This window comes from Podarcis bocagei (genome assembly GCF_964188305.1).
Source record: "Podarcis bocagei genome assembly, chromosome: 7".
Classification (NCBI taxonomy): Eukaryota; Metazoa; Chordata; class Lepidosauria; order Squamata; family Lacertidae; genus Podarcis; species Podarcis bocagei.
In genome coordinates this window covers 11,624,864-11,649,998 of record NC_138132.1, presented here as the reverse complement: position 1 = coordinate 11,649,998, position 25,135 = coordinate 11,624,864, and the positions used below count along the sequence as shown (strand labels likewise).

The 25,135-nt window shown below is 47.2% G+C and overlaps 1 protein-coding gene across 5 annotated transcripts in view; it reads left to right on the top strand.

Annotated features, from left to right (window-relative positions):
* Positions 1-25,135, top strand: part of ERFL (ETS repressor factor like) — a 161,888-nt gene that overhangs the window by 132,529 nt on the left and 4,224 nt on the right. For 2 of the 5 annotated variants that reach the window (XM_081200518.1, XM_081200517.1), the window contains exons 2-3: positions 12,397-12,478; positions 21,538-21,772. In XM_081200518.1, coding sequence (XP_081056644.1) covers positions 12,415-12,478; positions 21,538-21,772 — 299 coding nt within the window. In that variant the 5' untranslated portion in view covers positions 12,397-12,414. Of the gene's footprint in view, positions 1-3,984; positions 4,004-9,407; positions 10,112-10,324; positions 10,382-12,396; positions 12,479-21,537; positions 21,773-25,135 lie in introns of those variants that run through there. The other 3 variants (XM_081200521.1, XM_081200519.1, XM_081200520.1) reach the window with 3 other exon arrangements.

Below are 25,135 nucleotides of genomic sequence, written 5' to 3'. Positions count from 1 at the left end.
TAAACCTCCCTAGGAGGGCATTCCACAAAAGAGGAGCCACCACAGAAAAGGCCCACCCTCGTGCTGCCACCCTCTGCACCTCTGGTGGAGTGGGCACACGAAGAAGGGCCTCAGATGGTGATCTCAGGCCAGGGTCCAGGCTGGTTCATATGGGGAGAGGCAATCATTGCCTTGAAGGGCTCTATGGGACAGAGACTGCGACATAGCTGCTTCCCCTCAAGGCCGCCCAATGAGTTCATGTCTGCCTGCCTGCCGCGGAAGCCCCTGGAAGAGCCTGTTTGTTGGTTCCGGCGGAGAGGTGGCTGGCCAGAGAACGGCATTTAAAGGGTGCAAGGAAGCCCCGCGCGGCGGCAAGGAGTCTCCTGGCTGTTTCCTTGGTGGCAGCGCTGCTCTCTTGCGCCCTCCAGGGGCGAAGGCCATTTCAGCGTCGCGCAGCTCTAACCAAGCGCAGATTCTGGAGGAGTTTGCTGAGTGAGCTTCGTGGGGGGCGGAGGGGGGCGCTTCCTGCCACTACCTCACCCCCCCCCGCATCTGTCACCTCTGTCACTCTTTCCTCTGAATCCAAAATGGGTCCAAAGTTTCTCGAAGCTTTGCTAGGGACGAGGGAAGCGAGCTTTTCTTAGCTTTGGGCACAGCAATGGCGGGAGGTGATGGGGAGCGGGGGAGTTTGATTTCATCTCCCCGGATCCAGAGTGTATATATTTATTTATGATACTCTAGTGCTCCGGGAGATGTTCATTAAGGGGGAGATTTCAAAGGGAAACCAAGCAGCCGGGAGGGGTTTCTCGGTGTGTTATGCGTCTCCAAAGCAGCGACGGGGAGGGGGATAAGGGGGCGGGTGGGTGGAAGAGGTGGGTGTTGGGATTTATCAGCATTTTAACTTCTGACGGTTCCCCTTGGTTCTTTATTTTTTTTTTCTTCCTTAAACAAACAAACAATAAATAAAAAATCAGCCACTCAGGGACAATTTTCAGTCTTCTCCACTTTCATGCGCTTTCATTTTTGCTCTTATTTATCTCTCTCTCTCTCTCTCTCTCTCTCTCTCTCTCTCTCTCTCTCTCTCTCTCTCTCTCTCTCTCTCTCTCACACACACACACACACACACACACACTGTTCTTTCTTACCCCAGTCTCTTATTTTCACAGTCATTTTTAACCTCCTTTCCCCATTACTTGACTCTTTCCTTCTTCCCTTTCTCCTTAATACTTCCCTTTCTTTTCCTATGAGAAATTACTTTTCATCAGCATTCTTCCCCCAATGCGTATCCATTCCTTTCTATTCACCACTTCCTCTAATCTTTGGAAAGGGAAGGGGCTCCTTTTCCTTTACTCCTGATTACCAGTTCATACACGATCCCGCTCGCGCCCCCCGCCCCCAAAATGTGGTCTATCACATTATTCTAGAATAATTCACCATTTAATCTATAGGAAGGAAATGACTTGTTTTAAAGTTGGTCAAAGTGTGGTTGACGAGATAAGCCGCGATATCTGGATGGGACTGACTGAGAATTTGTGTGCGTGCGTGCGATAAAAGCATACACTACATTACAATTCTTTTTTTTTAACCTTTTAGGAATTAAAGGGGGAAATGTATGGGGAACGTTAAGGGAGCACAGCAATGCAAACCTTTGGAATTCAGAAGAGTGAATACGGGGGGGGGAGTCAGGACATTTCTATAAAATCTTCACTGCAATCTCTTCTTGAAGGGAGTATAAAATGTTGTAATATAGAGCCATACAGGTTTGGCCATCACCGACCCCCCCCCCCCCAAAAAAAACATGCATTTGTTTCTCTTCACTGGCGACACGCGATTTTGGGGTCTGTGTTTTTTACTTTTTACTTTTTCAGTTTGTGCCCAATGTCTTCCACTCTCGTGAACAAATAATCCCCGGATCGCCATAACTGTCTGGATATGAAAACTTTCAGAGCCATTGGAGAAAAAAGAAAAAGGGATGGGGGGGGGGACGACGACACCCACCTATCTCTCACCCCAAGTGACAGAGAGTGACATTGTTTTTGTCCTCTCTCCCCCCCTCCCTCTCTTGCTCCCTTGCTCTTTATTTTAGAAAGATCAGAGAAAATATGAATTCTTTTTAAAGGGAAAAAAGAAAAATCAATTTTAATTTCAGTTTAGAAGATTGTGTTAACAGGGGAGCTTGGATGGTCCGTATCACTTTAGTCTCCCTCTCCCCCCTCTCTTTCTCTCTCTCTGTCTCCTATTCAGCCTGGACGCTTTTCTATGCATTGTTCTGACTTTCGAGAAAAAGCAGTTGCAACACCCGCCTCCCTGCGCATCCTTCCTTTCTCGAGCCAATTCATGAAGCCAAGCGGGTTCTCTCTTTTTTCCCCCATTTCTGAAACATATGCTTCATTATCCTTGGATATTTGCGGCGCGCGGGGCGGGCGGGGGGCGGCGGCGGAGGTGGTTGAAGAGAGAAACACAGTAATTTGTCAAGACGAGCATCTCAAGTCGGACGACGAACGCTGTGGTCTTTAAACACACATTTCAGCAAAGTAGCCTCTTTGTCCAACTCACCACCCCGCCTCAAAAGAATAAAAGGCAGGAATGTCTTTGCTGAGGCTTCCCCCCCCACACACACACCTCCCTGTAGTTTGAGCAGAGAGGAAGATGGAAGCTATTTAAAGTGGAAGGGCTGTTACTCTTGGAAGACCTCGCGCGCATTAAAGGTTGCAGACGTTAATGGCCTTTGACACACTTGAGCCTGAGCTTCTTCCGAGCAAAATGAGACTTTATTCCGACGAAGCACGCCTGGGATCGCGCTGCCAGGGCCAGTGGTCGTCGCTCTCCCCTCCCCTCTTCTTTTGGAATGAGTGTTGGATATAATACGTTGCATATAATACGTCTGCCTGGCCAGACGCCTGTCTCTGTCACATTTGGCTTTTATCCCCATCTCATCTTTCTCCTCTTGTGTCCGTCGTTGTCGATATTTAAGGGTGCGATTCTCCAGGCCACGTTCCCATCTCGCTGTTTTCAATGGCAGAGTGAAGGCTGCCTTCCTAGTCACGCTTGCCCTAATAAGCCCCGTTGTACTTACCGAGGCTTCGCCAACCGGGCGCCCTCGAGAAGTTGCTGGACTACAACTTCCATCAGTGCTGGCTGGGGCTGATGGGAGTTGTTGTCAATAACATCCGGAGGGCACCGGGTTGGCAAACGCTGTGCTTTTGTATGCACGCCTAGCCAGAGGCTCAGATTTCTTCTCTCTCTGAGAATTAAGAGTGGTTCACTTTTGGGCTGACTCTGATAATGCTTTACGCTGTAAGAGCCTCGAGGGCTGGATGATGGGACTCTGCAGAGCGCCCTGTACCTTAAATGGTGACGCTAATGAAAACAGCTGGCTCTAGCAAGTGAGCCAAATCACACACTGGCTTGCGGCCAGTCTCAGCAGAGCCACCCTGTGCTTGCGTGCTTAGAAACAAGCACGAGCAATAGGCCCCTGGGTAAACGTGCATATCACCGCAGTCTAAATCTTTCTGCACCTGTCGTTCGTTAGGCACCCGCCTTCTGATAACCCACAAACTCTTGGCTAGAGTAGATTCCACTTTCAGTCTGCACATCCACTTCCCATTACGACTGTACTGTTTCTCTCTTTCAGGAAATGCTCTGCAATTCCTCTCCCTCCCCCTCTCTCCTACAGCCTCCCTAATGCAATCATTATGGGTATGATATATGTAAAGCGCTTTGAACGCTTAGTGGGAAAGCGATAGACAAGTTACAAAAGCCTTGAAGCATCTTGACGACTTTTAGCCTGTACAATCATGGCTTAAGCTTTCCCTACTGCACCAGATATAATCGGGGTTCTCATGATTGGCATCGGTATCATTAGGGCTTCTATCCTTTCCACGACTCCTATTCATACACATTTATTATTATTATTATTATTATTATTATTATTATTATTATTATTATTATTCCCTGGATGACTGCCGGTACTCACGCTTGCTCAGAAAAAGAGTCCGCGGAGCTTAACGAGCCTTAAGCTCAAGTAAAGAGTCCGCGGAGCTTAACGAGCCTCAAGGTGGAAAACTTTTCCTTCAATTGACACACGCACCCGAACACACACACACACACACACACACACACACACACACACACACACACACCCTCTAACACACACACACGCTGTATGAGGAATTGTTACAGAAGCAGTACCAATAAATCCAGAGGCGGCAGGATCCAACCAGTCTATGTGTTTTTAAATGTTTTACTGTAATGTTATCCTTGCGTTGATACTGTTCGTCACCTTGAGTTTCTATTGGGAAAGAGAAGCGGGATATAAGTAGAAACGAATCACGAAACGAGTGAAATAACTGGTGCATATACACAATATAGATACATTGCCATTTCCTAGGGGCCGGGTTCCCTTCGCCGCCACCCCCCTACAAAATATTTGAGGGGGCTGCTCTCTACCAAAGTTGATGGGCATTGTCATTCAAATGGTGTGAGCGTGCACGTCTTGTGATCGATGATGTGAAGCGGGGCTTACCTGCCCTCCCCCAATGTTTTATTCAAGTTGGCACCCCTATATATTCTCCCTATAGAGTTGCATTTCGTCCATATAGTGCATAAACAAAGCATTAGAGCAGTTTTATCAAACAGCATACAGCCCGATTTAAGCACGTTGAAAACCTCGTTGATTTTTATAGGCGAGGCCATAATCAAGTGTCGAGCTCTCACGTGGAAAAAACGGAGCATTAAAGACACGTCATTGCGATAAGAGGGTACCCACCGCAATCTGTCTCAGAAAGTATCACTAATATATTTTATCAGTATATTATATGTACTGGTTATGCGCATTGGTCAGCATTAAGTACATCTATTTACCCTCTGAAAAAAACAAACAAAAAAAACCAGACCTGTACGCGCAACAGAAATGATAAGTTGCTATATTATTAGCATGAACTATTTATGTGGCGCCATCCCTCTAGCTCACGGTTTGCAAGCAGAAGGCGGGTCTCTCTGCCCCGGATAACTTGCAATATATCTATGTTGGGAAGTTTGCAAACTCGCAAGCAATGGGCGAGGCTTTAGTTTTACGCACCTGGGGAGCTGAAGTTCCTCCTCTTCTCTTGCTCCTCTCATTAGTAAGTTATTATCAAAATTGTGATTCCTCCCCCGAGGCATTTGTTCCGGGGTCGGTGGGTGGGAGTTTCCAAAAGGGGTATGTACGCAACAGTGAGGTTGGATTCAGATTTACGCACCAGGGATCTAAGGAATAATTTTTTTTTGGGGGGGGGGGTGTTCGGACTGCCAGTGCCAGCCTCCCTCCTGGGATAGCTGAGGTGGTGGTGGTGGTGGTGGAGGGCGAAGGAATATCGCCAAAAACTCTGATATTCGGGGTGTTGGTGGTGGGGAGAACGCCAAACAAACAAAGTGTTGTTCTGAGAACTTCTAAGGACATTAAAAATAATCAAACGAGGCAGCACAAGGCGTGGGGACCGGAGCAGCCCTATTAGACTGTTAAAAAAATAATTATTAATTACTTTACTTAATAAATTGCAAGCTCGCTTTCCCGGAGGGCTGCTGGATGTGACCGCAGAGACGTGGGCAGTATAATAAGCGGTGTAGTCCTCCTCTGTTGGTCATTGCCCACCCCGCTCCCCCTCTTCGCGTGCAACTCACAACCCCCTTCTCTTTCTTGTTCCTACCTACCCTCCCAGAAAACCCGCGACCCAGCCCTTGCTTTTGCCCCAACCTCAAGGGGGCGCCCTTCTCCGTTTCCCGTTCTGCTTCCTGTGTGTGTATCCAGCGCCTCCCACCCACTCCAAAATCCCTCCATTTAGGGAGTCAGACATTTCCCTTTCTTCCCCCTGAAACTCGGGCGATCCTCGGTTGTTAAACTTGCAACCTGTATGTTTAAATATTTGTCGGGTATTTAAAGCTCGCCGGCTCCCTCGTCTTTCCCGGCCCCCTGCCCGCCTCGCCTCTCCCTCCCCCTCCCCTCGCCTCCCTTCTCTGTCTTGTTAGAAGCAGGTATTCGAGTTTTGATCTGAGATTTCAGATCAAAGAGGCTTCGCTGGCTATTAGTTTCATGCCTCCGCATTGATCCCCCATTGATCGAGCGGAGTTTGCCCTAACATGTGTATAGGGGCTGCTTAGAACAGGCCTGGTGGATTGGGTTGGGGGGAAGGGGGTGTGAGGGGGGTGTCTTCCAGCGCTGGCTTCTTTCGCCGGAGGTTATGGAACAATGAGGGGAGAAGGAAGAAACCTTTTCATCCTCCAAACGCCGCCGCTAGATACCCAAATCGATAATTAATGACAATGAATAATTTACAGTATCGATTCCCCCAAAAAAGAAAGGAGGGGGCAGGTCGGCAAACATATCCTTTAAGATTAAAAAGAGAGAAGCGGTACAAACACCGAATTCCCCCCTCCCAAACCCCATATAACGAGGAAAAAAAACCCCAGATTATTATTATTTTTGCATCGGCAAGTTAGATGCTATTAGCATTTCAAACCTTGCCCGAATGAATACGTGCCCCTCTCCCCTCCTGTTTGTGTTTGTATATGTGCGGTGTGTACATGATAGAAACAGGCTTGTGTTGCGGCTTGTGCACAAGTGTCACTTCTGTGCTTTATTCTGGTAGCAACCCATAGGGAGCGCGTGCGTGTATGGATCCAGGCTGCAACCTTTAATCGGTGGATTAATCAACTGGCGCTTTAGTTGATTAATCGGCGAAGACCAATTTGTATCCGCGGGGTTGCCAGTTTAGAGCACACCTGTTTTGTTTTTTTTGAGTCTGCACGTTCTGAAATAATCAAGGTTAGATTGTGGCTTTTTCTTCCACGGTTACTGGAGATTTCGCTTTATTAAGGTGCCAGTTTCCCCTTCCTGTCAAGGCACCCATACTGAGGTTTTGGTAACCCGCGAATTTATCATCAGTTGAATCGGTTTAAAAAGGCAGAGGGGTATTAACTTAAATTACTTACTCGGTTGACAAAACACCCACTCACAAAATGCAGCGCCATCCTATCCATGTGCACTGATAAGTAAGCTCCATGGACTTTCTCTCAGGTAAGCACAGCCCTGGTAAACAGGCGCGGGTGCTTCTTCACCTGCCCACCTGTCTTCCAGTGTGCTCCACGAAGTGTGCTCATAGGTGGGCTTTTCAGACAGGTATGGCAGCTTTAGGCATGAGGCGGGTGTGCGCGCCTCAATATGTGTATGTCGCTTATGTGAGTCTTACAAGTGAGGAAACCAATGACTCTGCAGTGCGTTTGCGGGTTTTCGTCCGAGGCTGTATTCCTGCACACACTTCCCTGGGCTTAAATCCCACCGCACTCAACTGGGCTTGCTAAAAAGTAAGTCCTGTTGAACCCAGCAGGGCTTGCTTCCAAGTAAGCAGTTTTCGGGTAGGGCTGGAAATTCTGCTGAACCGAACATGGACGGAATACTCTAGCTGTCCTCTCCCTTGAATGATCACAGCGATGTGCAGAGGAGGCACATTTACAGCAAACATTTAATCCTAACCAAAAATAACACCAGACCCCACCCAAAATAAAAATATAAAACCTGGGTGTCTTGATTTTATAATACCTCTGACCTAAAACGCTAACTTTTAAAAAATATGTTTGGATCTCTCGAAAAGACCGCGTGGGGAAAATTTGTGGGAAGAGAGTGAATAAATATATATATATAAATAAGAAAGTGGGGGTCTCATAGGGGTGGGGGCGGCGTGGTGGTGGGGGGCGTCCTGGGTGCCTCGTGTCTCTCCTGCGTCCTTCTTTTCGGTTTTGGACGGCTGCTTTACGCCCTCCTCGCTTTAGAAATATGCAGTGATGAGACTGGGCGAGAAAGCGAAGGGGAGGGGGCAGAAATGGAGGGAGGGAGGGAGGGAAGGAGTGGGGAAGCAAAGAAGGGAAAATTCCCTCGGCTACTTGTTATAACATTTCTCCAGGAGGTTGGAGGGAAGTTGAAAGCCTCGGTAACCGAAATCAAAACTAACAAGGAAATGATCTGCGCCTCTCATCTGGGCCCCGGCTCCTGGGGGCCTGCGGGGGGATCTGCTAGCTTCCTCTTTGATTTGTAAAAAATGCATTACCTCCCAAATCAAACGGAAAATTACTGCAACCAAGGACAAGAGGCTGGGAGCTGGCGGCGGGGGGCGCGCAGAAAGGAAGACGGGGGCTTCGGTGACATCTTTGGAGCTCGGGAAGGGGGGGCAGGTGAGGGGATACTACATGAAATAAGGTGGCAAGGGTGGAAGTTATGTCTATCCGTATCGCGTTCTGTGTTGGGTTGCTTGGAAGAGAAAAGCGCCATTTCGCTATTAGGCGGAGCTCTCCTCGGTGCTGAACGCGGGGACTCAGCTGCAATGTCCCTGTTATCAATCGGCGTTTTTGAACACCCCGATCTCTTCGATTTCAGTTGCTAAACTGGTCTTAAACCGACTCTGTTCCAGATACGATGTCTAAATACACCTCTCTGTGGAGCGTCTCCCCATCACTCCACCTGCCTTTCTATCTTCTCTCGCTCCTCAATTTCCGGTCATTCATGTTTCTTCCTCCGCCGTCTCCCAGCCACACACCCACCCTGCTAAGGCCGGGTCACCAGATCTCTGGAATTTGATCTTATGTCCCTGCGCCTATGTAGGAAGTATTAAAGCCCCGCCTTCGTAAATACAGAGATAGACGGACATAACCTGCACAGGGAAGATGGGCATAAGCAGCTGCGCGGTTGGAGAACAACTGGGCGAAGGCAGGTGGAGGCTTCTATTTGTCCACCTGCATCCCAGTCTGAAAACACATCACCCCACCCCCAAACTGGTAGCATCCGCTTGAGAAGACACACACAGAAGTGGTTCTTGTCAGAGGAGAGCCGGACGCCACTCCTCGTCCACACTATACCTCTTGAATCAAAGTTTTGGGCCATTCCGCCGCCAATAACTCCCTCTTGCCTTGGGAAAGATCTCTCGTTCAAACATGTTTGCGTTTACAATTGCGGGAGGGGGGGAGAGTGTTGACTTTTTGCTCCCTGTTCCTCCTCTCCATCTCTGACACACAAACACAACAACAACAGTTGTGTGGCAGGGAGACGGGGTGGCGGTGAGCTCAAATGCTCCTTCCTCGTCTCTTCCGGCTGTTTTTCTATTTACTTTCGCTTCTCGCAGCGAGAGTCTCTTTCATCGCCGCCCCCCTCCGCCTCCCCCACGCACACCCCCGCCACTCCAGCCCGCCTTATGCCGGCGGTGGAGCTGTTGTGGGGAAGTGAGGAGTAGTTACAAGCAAACACCCGCCCCTAATGAAGACAAACGGAGCCGAGCGCTGAGCTCAGGCGCCGTCACCCTTGGAGCGGCTTATGCCGCCCCCGCCGCGGCCGCACCCGGACACCTCAGGAGACGGCTGGAGCTCGGACCCTCTCCCCACCCGCCCCATCTCATCGCCCCATCGCCATCACCCTCGCTCCTCGTTTCTAGCGCTCCTCGGGTGGAGGGGTGGAGGGAGACAGAAGGGAGAGAGGGAGGGCAGGATAGTGGAAGAGTAGAGTGCGAAAGCGGGGGAAGAGGAGAAAGAGAAGGATCTCAACACGGGATAAGGAGCGGGCGTGGAAGGGGGAAGAAAAGGAGGGAATGCGAAAGAGGCCCTTAAAAGGGGAGAGTGTGGAGGTGCAAGGAGGTGAAAAAAGAAGAAGAAGGGAGCGAGCTGAGGAGGAGAGGGAAGGAGAGCGCGAGAGGGAAGGAGGGAATGTGAATAGGACGAGAGAGAGAGAGAAAAGGGTTGCGTGGTTGTCTGTGTGAAAGGAGTAAGGAAGGAGAATGAAGGGCTCTCGGGGAGGGAAGCGGGAGAGAAGTTAAGAGAAGAAGGGACGGAGCGGGGAGAAGAAGGGAGAGAAAAAGAGCGGTGCGGAAAAGGGGAATGTGCAAAGGACAGAAGGGAAGAAGGAAAGAGCGTGTAAGGGGCAGGCGAGGAAGACAGGTGCGCGTTCCCTCTCTCTCTCTCTCTCTCTCTCTCTCTCTCTCTCTCTCTCCTTCTCTTCCTCTCCTTCTTTCGTGTCCGGGGGGCGAATCCATAAATGATGCGGCTCTCCGGGCCGCGTGTCACTCGCCAGGCGCCGAGCGGAGTCGCCCAGGGCACCGGCTCCTCCGCCGCCGCGGTAATTATCTGACAGCCCGGCCAGCCGCGCGCTCGGCCCCGGGGTGGCTGGAGGGGGAGTGCGGGTGGGGGCGAGCGAGGGGGAGAAGGCGCGTTTCAGCCGCCAAATAAGCCGGCTGAGTTGGGGGGGGGGAGGGTGGCTGATCTGGGGCGCGGGGGGGGGGGGTTGGCGGAATGCTTGACGATGCTTCTTGAAGAACCAGGGAGGACACTCCCCCCGCTCTGGGCACCCAAAAAAACCCCTCGGATGGACGCGGGGCTCGGGAAAGAGGTAAGGATGGGCTTTAAACCGTTGTGGGGCGCAAATGGGGAATCCGTGGGGAGGAAGGAAGCAGGGGACAAGAGAGGGCGCGGCGGGGTGGGAAGCTAATGCAACTTAATAGGAATATGCATCTACATGCGGGAAAACCGTAAGTATAGATCCTTCCTCGGTTATTCTGCTGCCTTTCCTCCTCCTTCGTAGTTTGTAAGTTCCTTGCGGGCAGAGACTTGTCTTTTTCCATTTCCTCTTTCTTTTCGCTTCCCGGCTTGCTACGGTGTGAAGCGCGCTGATGGAATGAATACATTTGCTGTTATTTATTATTGCTGTTGTGAATCTGAAGTTTTGGCGGGGAGAATCGGACATTCTGAGTGTGATTTTGGGAGAGAGGCAAGCGAAAGAGGTGCCGTGAGGTCGTGCTTCGGCACGCAGAAAGGCCCCTGGTTCGGTCCTAGGTATCTGCAGATAGAAAAATGCCTGGGGAGCTTTTGCCGGTCAGTGTAGGCAGGGCTGAGCTAACTGGGCCAAGGGATAAGGCAGATTCCTAAGAGGGCGGCTGGGCCCAACAAACCCTATTCTGCTAGCTGGCGTGGAGGAAGCAGGTGAGTATTCCGCGGAAACTGCTCTGCCCTCGTGCAAGGCTGCACTCCAAAGGTGTGCAATATTCATGTGTGTGAAGAAGCCCCCCTCTCCAATTAAAGGGGAGCCCTTCTCGGGCACTGAGGGGGCTTGGTGCTAGGCCTCGATCCTATGCCTGCTTTGGAGGAAGAAAGTTCCATCAAATGCAGCGTGGGACGAACTTTCAAGGAGCTGTGTTTAGGATCGCGGTCTGTTTTTTGTTCTAATTGAATGGGCGCATTCTAATTGAATGAGGGCTACCTGTTGCCCTCTCTCTTTCCCTGTGGCTCTTCGGTTGAAAGGGGTTGGGTAAAATGAGAATGTGCAGGTTACGAAAAGAAACTTTACCCTTCCCTCCCTCAATATTCGCTTTGTTGGGTGGGCTGCTGCGGATATTTTGGGGGTAGACTTGTGGGGCGTTATACAACTGGGCGGAGGCTTTTCGGCATGCGAGATGGCGCCAAAGAAGCAGTTGACGGCGGCGACCAGCCTCCCTCTCAGACGTATTTACATAAGTAATACAGTATACAGATTTAATAAATAATAATTCTATGGAAACCAACACCCAAGGGCCAAATGGATCTACACAAGTACACACACACACAGGGCCACGCAGAGGTATATGTGCAAGGCAGCACCGTTAATTTAAATGTGCACACGATCTGGGGACGTGTTCACACAACTACGGGCACACAGCGTTCCTTAATGCACGCAGACGCAATTGCCCAGGCCGACATAACACCAGCAGCCCAACTTGCATCAAAGCCCATGATGCCTCGGGGTTGAAGCCAACAAGTTTAATTAGAAGGAAATTCCATTCGACAGTTCCCACATTCCAGAGGAGTAGACCCACAATAACTCGTGAGTCCGGCTTACTTCCGAGTTCGGATCGTCCCATTCCGAGTACTTCAACTGGAAAACGGCTTGTGGGGAGAGGGTCAAACTTCTGGGGAATACCGCGGCAGGCACCCCAAAAGAGAGGCGAATAATTCGCGGGTTCAGCGGGTCCAAGGCGCGGGGCTCTTTCTCCCTCTTTGCGCAGAGCTGCGCTGCTGAGGTTTTTACGCAACGGCGGGCGCAGGGAATGGAGCTCGGGTCGGCATTGAGGGTTGGGCTGGCTGGCGACTTCGGCCTTAGTCCGTGAGTGCTCGTAGTCCTTCGGATGCAGCAGGAGGCCCGTCGCCCTCTGGGAGCGCCGCGAGAAGCTGGGCAGAACTTTATCTCCTCCGCTGTCCCCTGAAAAACAACAACCGCTTCCCCCACCCCACTCCATTTTTTTGGAACTCGTTTCCTCGCTGTTCTAATGCATTCATCCAGTTGTCTCTCAAACGGTGCAAACCCTGCTTTTGCTAGTGCTTCCTCTCCCCAGTCCACCCATCCAATCTCACGACCCTTCTCCGCCTCTGCAGGTGTAACCTTCTCGCGCCATGGACTGTAACTGCGTCTCGGACCTGCTGCTCACCTCGCCGGTTCCTGCTCTCTGGACTCCAGGTAAAATTGCCTTCGCTTTACCAACACACACACACACACACACACACACACACAGAGAGAGAGAGAGAGAGAGAGAGAGAGAGAGAGAGAGAGATCAGCAGCGGGGGTTAATTTCAGGGTAGATCCGGCCATAGACTAAACCGGTCTAGCACTTTTCCAGGTGAGACCCCAGCGCATCCACCACTTTTAAAAGTTTATGTTTCTTTATGTAGAGATTTATATCTCAGTCTTCCAGTTCCTATAAGCACCCAGGGTGATCTCACTTGGCCAGCGCTGCTCCCCCTCCCCCACTGGGAAATCAAAGAACTGCAGAGTTGGAAAGGACTTGTAGAGTTGGAAGGGACCCTGAGGATCATCTAGTCCAGCCCCCTGCAATGCAGGGAAATGCAGCTGTCCCATACGGGGATCAAGCCTTGATTCCTCCATCGCACGGGGTTGGACTAGATGACCCTTGGGGTACCTCCCAGCTCTACTGTTCTATTATTCTATGACCTTGGGGCTATCAACACTGGGATATAACCAACTGAGCTACCTCAATTTTTAAATGAAAAGATACAACTAGAACCAACATTTTTCTCCTTTGCCTTACTTCCTGCTTTTTTATTGTGCCGTATTTATTTATTTATTGCATTTATACGTCATCTATTCCCCCCCCCCCAAGAAGCTTAAGATGGCCCACCACACCGCTATGCACCTTCAACAGGTTGGGGATGTACTCAAGAAGTCAAAGCAAATTTAATCACCACCATAATACCCACCTACAAAGTCACACAGATGGCGCTGTCTGAGATGTTGTCTTTCCCAAATCAGGAAGTCAAGGATTTAGCAAAAATATTAATATTATATAAAATCTTCCCAAGGGCTCTATCCAACTCAGAGTAGAACCAAAGAAATCAATGGCCCTAAGTTAGTCATGTATATTGGGTCTACTCTGTGTAGGAGTAGCTTTGGAAACAACCGCAAGTCCTTATTATTGTCACTTTAGCTGAGCCTTCAAGGAGAGGTCCAATTGCCAGACTCTGTTTTGCGGTTTCTGGAGCCCAGTGGCCCTATCCTAATAATTCTTAAACTCTCTTTCTTTTAAAACACGTGTTTCTTTTTAAACATGTGTTTGAGCTCAGCTAGCTATGAATTCTAACAGTGGGCAGCTTGATGTTTTTATTTATTTATTATTTCACTGTTATCCTACCTTTCATCCAGTGAGTTTAACACAGCGTACAAATCCCCACCACCGCCACATTTTATACTTAGAACAACAACCCTGTGAGGTTGGTTAGGCTACTGGCTGAATGTCACTCTGTGGCTGAGTGAAGGCTTGAACCCGCATCCCAGACAAAATGCTTTAAATCATGCTGCACAGGCAGAACAGAGGGAAGTAGTCATTCATACACACACATTTCACACCATGTGTGAATGGGCATCAAGAATGCCTTCATTTCTGCCCTGTACCCTGATTCCATGCAGGGGCTTGGATGAACATATTGTCTTCCCCAATCCCATGAAAATCAATGCGATTAAAATAAGTCTGTAGCAATCATTCCTTATTGCCTGAGCTGGGATAGCTCAGTTGGTAAAGCATGAGACTCTTAAGCTCAGGGTTGTGGGTTTGAGCCCCATGTTAGGTGAAAGGGGGTTGGACTAGATGACCCTCGTGGTCCCTTCCAGCTCCACAAATCTGTGATTCTATGAAACACTGTTCTTCCAAATGACCACGAGTGCAGTCTGTCCACATTCAGTGGTGAATAAGCTCTGCACTTCCTGAGAGGCGCAGTGTTCTTCTGTATTATTAGTTTGATTAGCTCAGGTAAAAACAATTTCTAGGACCTGGTGACAAATGGCTCAAAAGAAATTGAACAAAATGTTCTGCCTCAGTTTGCTCCTTTCGGTTAGTAGAAATGGGTGTGCCATTTGGTCGGTTTTTAATGCTAGCCACACAATATGTAAATAATAGGGGACCTCTGAGCATGTGCAGAATTTCCTTCTCTCCTTCACTAGCTCCTGCACAGATAAGGTGAAGTGTTCAGACCATTATTTATCGCATGCCCAACATCAAACCTAGTCTGATTGGATACCTATGTACATACATACTACTGCTATTGTGCAAAAGACTGCTACACATTACTGCTGCTGACATATACAATAACGCTGAAATCAACATTCACAAATATTTGAAATCTGCTGTTCTCTCACTTTTTCGGCATGCAAAAATTTCATTTTTAGAATTCCAATTCAACATTGTAGGTGAAACCATTATCTCAAGGGCTTTAGACCTGTTGATATCTCTTGATTGTTTTGATACTGACAGGTGTCAAATGTCAAAAAGCACTACATACTATTGCATGTCAACTATCAAATGCTACATACCATTGCATGCAACATGGAAAAAAATGAAGTTATTTGTTTTTAAAATGTATGCCTAACTTTTATTCAATGAATTCATAGCAACAAAATAAATTTAAAATGAAGATTATTTTTTTTAATGTGAGTGCAGCTGTGAATAATAAAAAGCAACCACCAGAAAACAGGGGGCTGAAGAAAGGAAGGGAAGATACATTATCATATGTAAAATATTCAGCGGTTCACTCGCAAATATTTGAATCGTCAGTGGATATCTGGTAAATATAAAACATTAGAATTTGAAGAGGAGATTTTTCTGCAAATGGATCCAGTTTAGAGACCATCCAATGAATAAATGCAAATCCAGCCACATGCAGTGTATGAGACACAGCCATCATGGCTTCCACGTTCACCCTCTCCCAGTTAGAAACAAACAAACACACACACAATACCATACCCACTCATTTCACACAGCTAATAACTGCACCCTCCCCCTCTCTCACAGCAAAATCTCCCCCAAGGGTCTAGACTGCTGTGGAGTTTGTAGCTCCAAGCTGAAGGCTGGGGGGCAATAGTGACAATCAAAGGAGCTGGTTTTAACCGCAGGGCACTCTTTTCCATGCTGGGCCTCTGAGGACAGAAGCCTTGCATGTTTCATTAGCCAGCTGATTCTATTTTTCCCCATACACTGAGGCTAAAACCATGGCAGGGCAGTCAAAGGAAGAATCTTAGCAGTCTGGTGTTGGCGGGGGAGGAAAAGTCTCACTGTATGTATTTTCTTCTGCATCCACATCTCACCTTCTTCCAAGAAGCACAAGGCAACGTTTGCAGGTTTTCCCATGTCCCTATTTAAGATTCACAACAACCCTGAGAGGTAGGCTAGTGGTGACCCTGTGAGCATCACGGCTATGCAGCTTTTGAACCTAGTTTCCCCCGTTGTGAATCCAACACATTAACTACACCACCTGGCTCTCCCTTGAAAAAGGGGAGCAACTTCACCTATTTTTGCAGCGTCAATGCATGGCAATTTAACAGTCAATCACATTGCCAGGCCCAGCACTCTAGCGACAGCAGTGGAAAACTGTGTTTTGTTTAACCTCTCTGCGGTTGTGTATCACACGCCTAGTTTGCTGGTTCATTTGTTTGCAAGGGTGAACAACCTGAAAGAGTTTAAATCCATGGCATGGAAGTTTATTCAGCCTGGGGGCCCACATCCCCCCCCCCATAGGCAACTTTCTAAGGAGTGGGTAGAGCCACTTGCCAGGGGTGGGTGGGGCCAGAGGCAAAGGTGGGCGGGGCTTGGGATGTGACCCTTACTTCTTAAAAAGTAGGGTACATTTCAGCAACACACAGGCCTGAGGTTTCTGCAGTGCTATAACCACATCTCTCCACCATCCACTGAGGCAAGCAAGAGGCATAATCAAGGACACATTTTAGCCAGTCAAAGGGACTCCAGGAAGTGAGCTGCAAGGCCAGTGAGAGTCATGGCCTGGGGAGAGACCAAAGAGCCAGATAAACAGGACTAGAAGGCCCAGATTTTAATCAAGGCTCATTTTGACTTAACTGGCTGGTACACATGTGCCCTTTCAAGGTGTCTGGACTGAGCAAACTTATTCCTGTTCCTGCCAATCTAAATCCAGGCACTCCATGTCAATTTGGCAGAAGCTGTAATTTACAAAGCGGTCCTAAAAATAAAGGACAGGGTGATTAATAGGGTGAAGTCTCCTTAAAAAGTGTAAAGAATTGGCCTTTGAGCATGTACAAAGTGTCATTCATTCACCACTAAGCAACCCACCCCCTGCTGATAAGATCTTGTTCCTGGGGGAGTTGTGAGCTGGCGCTTCCCTTCCAAAAAGTAATGGGAGTGGTTGGTGCAGAATGAACCTGCCAATTTCCACCTACAACAGGGGTTTTCGAACGCCAGGGAAACTTTTCTGTGTGAAGCAGTCCGCTGCTGAGGAGCTCTCATACGCTGTGTAGGATTATTGGGGTACACACCCCAAGCCTATGTGGTTTGTTACTCCGCACCATTGCTCCATGTGAACTGCAAATGTGCTTTGGGAGCAAACAGATCACCCAGCAGCGACAGCGGCAGCAAGGACTCTGTCCAGGATTTTCTCTGCTCTGTGAAGTAGTTAGAACCATGGTGAATCCTCTCTTTCTGCTTTGCAAATAGAGCGGGAAATGCCAAGAGCAGGCTATACAATTGAAAAGCAAATTTCGTTCAGCCTCCCATGCTATAACAATAGTAATAATAATACATATATATATATATACCTGTCTTGCTATTTCAAAAACCCCAAGGAAAACATTCCCATGTTCAGGATGGGAAATGGAAACTGGGAAGCCTCCCCAAATCTCCTTGGGTGTTTAGGCTGCTAGCTGTTTTTCTTATGGAAAAATAAAAGGAAAACTGTGTAGGGAGAATGAAGAGCTAATGTTCCTGCTCCAGTCTCCCAGTATAAAATGGACGGACAACCATGTGGTACTTATTCTCCCTTTGTGATAAATTAAATTTTGCTTCGCCAAAATAAAGCACTGAGCAAGTTAAGTAGCGTTCATCTTTGAAGGCTACTGGACACAGACAGACCCCTGCTTTATCCTAGGGCTCACCAACACCTTAATATTCCAGGCTGTGGGCCTTCAGGTAAACTGCACATATTTTAGAGCTGATGTAGAAACTCTGTGGGCATTACATTACAGTCCTGCTACGATCCCATTGGCCAAGAGTGCTTTGCCCTTGGTGCCTCATGCCTTCAATTAATGCAAGGGGGAGAGGAATGCGACAGGGATCCCCTTTGCACTTTGAGAGGCATCAAGAGTCCCCAGCACTTCCCAGCAAAGTATCTGCGCCTCTGTTGAGAGGCTGATCTCACACTTCGAGGGCCCTGGCATCTGAGAGAGGGGCCTTCGGGAGAGTGAATGTAATTTACTGCAGGGGTGCCAAAGGTGCTCTGTGTAACTGAAAATCAAGGCATTGATCAGCAGTTCATTAGGCCTGTTAATGATAGATTCATAGATAGAGGCACAGATCTGAAGAGGCCGGCCTGACCTCTCCTGCACAGAAGAGGCCAGAGTGTGTCCCTCAGCACCTTCTGCTTGAAGTCCGTTCCCTCCTGAGCTGCAGAGAGAGCTCAGCTTTTAGCCATGATTAATTAGTCGGGGTGGAGGTGACTGAGCTGGCTATCCCTGCTCCTTGGAGATACCTGCTTTTAAACACAGTGTCAGGTTGTTATTCAAGCCCACTGCGGAATTAAGATCTGAAAGTGGAAATAACTACAAGGCGGAGAGCATCTCAACTTCAAGGGAGAGATCTCGGAGGACTCGGGGAACATTTTATAAGTAGTGTAAGAGGAAACTCACTAGCAAAGGTCTTGCCATGTGCACAAACATTTGGGTTTATTTGGCATGTGCCTGCATGCAACGATCTGCTTCATGAACGTTCATGTGGTGTAGAGTTAGACACTAAAAATAAAATATGGTAAAGAGGCACAGCTACTAAAAAAGAAGAGGTGAAGGGGCAGGCCAACAAAAAGAGATCAAATATATTTGACATCTATGGGAAAGTAATGTCAACGTTTGCATGCAGTAAAATAACAATATGGAGTCTTATGCACCTCAAGCACAAAAAAATTTATTCTGGCACAAGCTTTCATGGACTAGAGATTTCTTAAGATGGCACACATATACTCACCAAAATGTGGGGAGAAAACAAATGTTGGCAATGAAAGCAGTGGGAAATGAAATCCATGACTACAGACTGTGATAATTGTGCTAATGCTTAAATGTATGTGAAATGATTATAGTGGCTGTTCACAAAGCCGTGTTGATTCTAAAGCAAGCATCCCTGCGCTGCTATGCTAATTAATACATGCAGTGGGATAGAAAACAGTTATCTCGATTCAGGCCACAAGTGACTGAGCTAAACCTCTTGTTAAGTGAATGAACCTTCAGCAGTTTCATGCAGGAGAAACACCGTATGAAAAATACTCATTGCTGACAGAATAGGGAATTTTTTTAAAAAAACAACCTCAGAAAGGTAGTATAAAAAGGTGACCCAACCATTCCAAATTCAATAATAAACACAATGATTGGGATCTTAATCATGAAGATTAATGATGTAACAAAGAATTATCCCTGACTTATAACATACAAAAATATTTCCTAGCTTTCATTGGAAGCAGGTTTAACTGAACCATTTCAAATTCACTACCAATTTCACTTGATTTTTAGGAATGTCCCATATCATAGGATATCTTAAAAACCCCAAAACCTATTCAGGAATACCACTTTGTATGGTATAGCAACTTTTTAAATCCATATGAAAACAATACAAGGTCCAGTGGCACCTTAAAGACTAACAAATTTACTGTGGCAATGAAATATCACTGGCCTTTCTTTTTTTTAAAGCGGGGGGATCACTGTATACTATTTTTTGCCCTTTGTCTATGTCTGCCATCTGAGGATACCTGTTCATACACTGGACAAACTGGCTGCATCCCACAAACACTGGTACAAGAATCCAGTTAATCTTTGCAGTGCCATACTTTTACCACGACAAACACAGCAACCCCCTGGAATTAATCTGCACTGCATCTGCATACAGTACAGTGGTACCTCGGGTTAAGTACTTAATTGGTTCCGGAGGTCCGTTCATAACCTGAAACTGTTCTTAACCTGAAGCACCACTTTAGCTAATGGGGCCTCCCGCTGCCGCTGCGCCCCCGGAGCACAATTTCTGTTCTCATCCTGAAGCAAAGTTCTTAACCCGAGGTACTATTTCTGGGTTAGCGGAGTCTGTAACCTGAAGCGTATGTAACCCGAGGTACCACTGTACTGCAAAAAAATTCACAGCCAAGCTGAAATTGACTTTCATACACTCAGGAAAATCTGTTCTCAAGACTGCTTCTTACTTAAGGTGTTCCTTTTGCATTGTTTTCAAACCAGTCTTCAGTTGTTGTTTTTGCACTGTCTATGTGAAATGCAATTAATTAATTAAGTAACCATGGCCATTTTAAACCGATTATATTCTAAGCATAAGTTGCTATCACAGCCTGATCCATGCAATTTAATGAAAAAAAAGTCCCGCAGTGTTCAGTTGACTTAGTCCCAAGTAAGTGTTTATAGCACTTTAACTCAGCAAAACAATATGACCCTAAACCGTTCAGGCTGTGTTTTAAGAGCTTTAAGGGAGGCAATTCTCGTGGCCCTTGGCTGAATGAGACAGGTAGTGTCAGCACAAGAGAGGGCCTTTTTGGTGGCAGCACCTTCTCCTGATTGTGGAATGTCCTGCTCTCCGTTGTCACTGGTACTGACACTGTTGACTTTCCAGCATAAGCTGAAGACACAAGTCTTTATCCAGACTTCTGCAGGCACCTTCACAGGGATTTGAATCAACCGGATGTAAATTTGTAATCATTCTGTTGCTCTGTTAATATATCAATTGAGGTTTTAATATGGTTGTTTAGTTATATTTTAGTGCACTGAAGCTTTATTTCATCCGTAACCCACCCTGGGATCATACATTGATGAAGAGAGGGATAGAAGCTGAGCAAATGAATAAATAGCACTAGAACAGTGGAATGCCCTCTGACCCCACAACAAGCAACAATTCTGTAAAAACATGACAACCTTCACATTCCATTTCAAACCAGAACAAGCTTCTAGACCTCTTTGTTCTAACACACACACACACACACACACACACACACACACACACACACACACACACACAATTAGTGCTAAAATCTGAGAAACTGACAGCCTGAATCTGTCCGTGATTAGTCAGAAGCAAGTCCCGCAGGTCTCAGCAGGATTTAGTTCCAAATATGTGTGCGAACGCAGCCTCTGAAAGGACTGGGGGAAGCCTGAAGTTAAATCAGTTATTCACAATCCCATTCCACCCCTTTGCCATCCTCACGTTCCTCCCCCCCAACACTTATTATAAATCTGTTTTGTGGTTTTCCCCCTTTTTATTTGCTTTATGAAATAAATAAAAATATTTGAGCAGACCCCCCCCCTAAAAAAAGGCAATGCACATTTGGTTTCAGAATGATTTTTTTTTTACTCGTATACAAGCATGTGTAGATTTAGCTAGTGACTAATCAATTAATCAACCAAAGCTCATTTAATCAATTGACTTTTAAATCAGGTGACAGCGCCGCAATGCATCAGTTTCCTGAGAGGTCGCTGCATTTTGGACATTTAACCCCCTTTCCTTTCCATACTGCGGGGGGCGGGGCAGGAGAGGGAAAACTGCCATGTTTCGGGACACGGGCAGCCTCTTTTTGCATCCACACAGATAGGCTTGCGCCAGAGAGTCCTGCTGCTTTTCTCAACAGGGGTGCCAACTTGAATAAAATATTGGGGGGCCCAGGTAAGCCCCAGCCCTCAAAATCGATCACATGACACAGTGCACGCACATCATTTGAATGGCAATGCCCATCAAGTTGGGGGCAGGGCTGCCTCCTCAAATATTTTATGGGGAGGGGGCAGAAGACCCCTTGTCTCCTGGGAGTTGGCTCCTATGCTTCACGAGGTTCCAGAATTCATGAGCCCCAGCAGGCAAGTACCTGCGTACCTGCTCCAAAGGTGCAGGAGAGAAAGATCCAGCAAACTTATGATCTCTAGAAACGTAAGTGATTCTCCTGGCTTGTCTTAGAGCAACTCCCCCTCCCTTCTAGACCCCAGCCGGTTTATTCTTTCCACCTCTCTCCTGGCAGGGTTCGCCTTCCCAGACTGGGCCTACAAGCCAGAGTCCAGCCCCGGCTCTCGCCAGATCCAGCTGTGGCATTTCATCCTGGAGCTTCTGCAAAAAGAAGAATACCAGAACGTCATCGCCTGGCAAGGGGACTACGGCGAGTTTGTCATCAAGGACCCGGACGAGGTGGCCAGGCTGTGGGGAATCCGTAAATGCAAGCCCCATATGAACTACGACAAGCTGAGCAGGGCCTTGAGGTGAGGCAATGGGTGGGCACTGGGAGGAACTGGGACGCCCTGCAGCGTCGGACCCGGACAGTTTCAGCACTTTCGCTGCGGGACAGCGCCTCTTGGGCGGCAGGATCCGCAGGCTTCTGCGCTGTAGCACCACAGCGCCCTCTAGCCCTGCGCTGTAGCATTGCGGCCTATTCTGGTCGAACGGGGTTTTTGAAACCCGTCTAGTTCTCCCAACTGCTTTGGAAAACAGCTTCCAGGGTGAATTTATGTTTTTATATTTCTTTATTCCTTCAAACTCACAGTGCGATAATGTTCAATCAGTGCAGGCATTTGAGTGGGGGCCAGGTGGGGGAACTTCCCCGAGTCCTTTAAATAAAACACCACTAGAGTTACCTATTGGTTAAAAAGTTTGAAACTGATTAATTTTATAACTAACTGATTGGTTATTGATTAAATTTAAGGAGTCATACATGGCCTAAAGAAACAGTTGCACAGTCTTGCTGCTTTGGAGATTCCGAAGGAAGGAGATAGTTTCAATTAAATGTATGATAACTTAGAATTTAACAGACCCAGGAGGCCAATTGCACCATTCATGCCCCATTTCTCTAGAGGAGGTGGAGTCACTGGCTATAACTTGAGATGCAGGGCCTGGTGGGATTGTCTTTCTATATCTCCTCCATCTTCAGTGACAGAAATCTCCAGGTTGACCAAGAAGAATACAGAGCTATTTGATTACTCTCAGTCTGCCTACAGCCCTGGTGTAAAAATAACCCATTAAAGGGTTTGTGAAAATGTACACGAGCAAAATTAAAGTGGATTTGTTGCCTCTTAACATGCTTTAGTTAATCTCCCGTATTCACAGAGTGGGTTAATTAAAGAATGGTGAGACGATGCCCCCTACCTGCGCATGATTATGCATGAAGTAGGGAATCTAATCCATAAAATATATTGGGCTGTGTTCAACCAAGTTTCACTGAGAGTAGTGCCACATAGCAAGCCCACTGAAGGGATTTTAGGAGTGTGTGTGTTCCTTCCATTTGATGTTTTAAAAAGTTGAACACTCCGCCTGACCGAAGAAGAGCTTGTGATCCTGCTCACAGGGTACAGAAGGCAACCTTCTGCATGCAGTGGCCTTCAGCATTGCCAGTAATGTGATGGGTATGTCAGGCAGTGGGCAAGGAGGAGTGAGTGAGTCGTTTGTTCAAATCCCACCTGAGCCATAATCTCACTGGGTGGCCAAAGGCACACTCCTCTGTTGTCTCCAGACAGATGCCAACCAAAATGGCACCATCACTCAGCCTCACATCTGTGATGTGGACAGGATAAGACAGGCCTGCCTTTCAGGTCTGTGGTCTGTGGTAAGGGGAACTGAGATAACAGAGCTGCGGTTGTCTTGAAAAGCCCTATATTAATGCTAAGTTCTAACACACACACACATGAATGAATGAATGAATGTGCCCTGATTAATTCGGCAACATCTTTATTTTATTTGTTTGGAAGTTATTTTTCAGTTTCAAAATAACAGCTGATATAAACTGCTGGTGGCGAACTATCATCTATAAAAAGAGGCATTCTCCCCATGCAGGAAAGGGATGCTTACGAAAGACACCCACATTTATATCATTTAGAAACAAAGAAAGTACAGTACTATTAGTTTGCTCACTGGCAAACTTAATCCATCAGCTGATTAATCAGTTAAAACTGATACGATTCATCAGTTAGATTTCTGCAACATAGACAACTGGACTAAGGCTGCAGTTTCAACACATACCTACCTGGAAGTAAACCCCATTGAAAACTACGTGACTTACTTCTGAGTAGACATGTATAGGATTGCACTTTGTAAGTATTTTTTGCTATGTGTAATACTGGTTTCACATGCAGTCATGCAACATACCCAGTTGCTTATGTTATTCCCAGGACTTTATCAAATTCTTGAGATGAGAAGGGATGCTTTTTATTCCCTGTTCCTTCGCCTACCTCTCCTAAACACTGCTAAAACCCACAAGAGCTTTGCTATCATCCTCTCCCAGTAGCCTCTCTGTGTAATTGATCGACAGCGATATTTGTTATTGCTTATTAATTAACTGCACCTCTCTGGCCACTTGAGATTCCACCTCCCTAATTAATATTTATGAGGAGCTAAGTGCTATTGACGCTTCCTATTAACTGAGCCCGGGAATTCGTCTCTGCTCTGCCCAGTAAATAAATGCTGAAGACTCCCTGATAACCCACGCTCCCTCCCCAGGGCACCAGTTTAAGGAACGCTCCGAGATTTATTGCTAGCATAGAGCTAGATGACATGTTACGACTCACCAGGGGGCGCTCTTTGCTTGGAAGTGGAGCCGAGTCCAATTTCCCCTAATGGGCCACTAAGGGGATGAAATTTGGTGTTGCCTGCAGAGGGCGCTGATTCCTAAGTCAGGGCAGACGCCAATGTCACAAGCGGGCGCCAAGAGCATTTGTGATGTGATTTAATATAGTGCAGTTTTTCATTTTTTTTAAAAAAAAAACTTCTCTCGAATTCTGCAGAGGGCACATGAAATCTTGGAAGGTGATGCACCTTTCTTTTGAAAGGACAACAATATTTTTTTGCATAATCAACCTCTGTGTAGATGGTCCTGCATCTCAGCTGTTCTTCAATGGTTTTTTCACCAACTCCACAGCAATGTTCATGTGCTAATCCTCATCCTCCTCTTGACCAGCACTAGCAGAAAAAATAAGCAATGAAGTAAACACTGCAAGTCATAGAAGAAAGAAACAGCGCACCTGTGTTCTATTTGCATAATTTCTGCAGGTTGCAGAATTCATCGTTTTGGGGTGCGGAATTCAGATTGCTTAGAGGATTATTTTTATTATTATTTCATTTTTGCATTGACTGCACACAGTCCTGGTTGCCACTATTTAGTTGTTGGGACCCATGTTTCCCACTGAGCGTAAGGGTTGGAACACCAAATCCTTTCATGCTCTGCCTCATGTTTGACTAATTGGAACAAAAAGAACTCTTCTCCCTTTGATTCTCTCTTCGTTCCACATGTCGGGTGCTGCCATACATTGCTTCACGACTGCAACACGTAGTGTGGAATTTGGTATCGGGTAGTGCAGAATCCAGCTTCCTGAAATTCTTAAGATTTATTCTTCTCCTTTTAAAACTGCAAGTTTCCAGTCTTCATGGCTGCAGAGATCGACTTTGTCATGTGTGTGTGAAGCCATGTACGGTAAAATATCAGGAGCTCTTCTTGTTGGTTGCAGTTGCTGTGCAGGCCTTTCAGTTAACTGGGTTTGTGATTTCACTCTCTGCAAAACTCAGCTCTTGCCTTCCTCTTCTCCTCCCTGCCCCACGGCTAATAAGAAAACTAATACTTATAATACTACTGCTGCTAA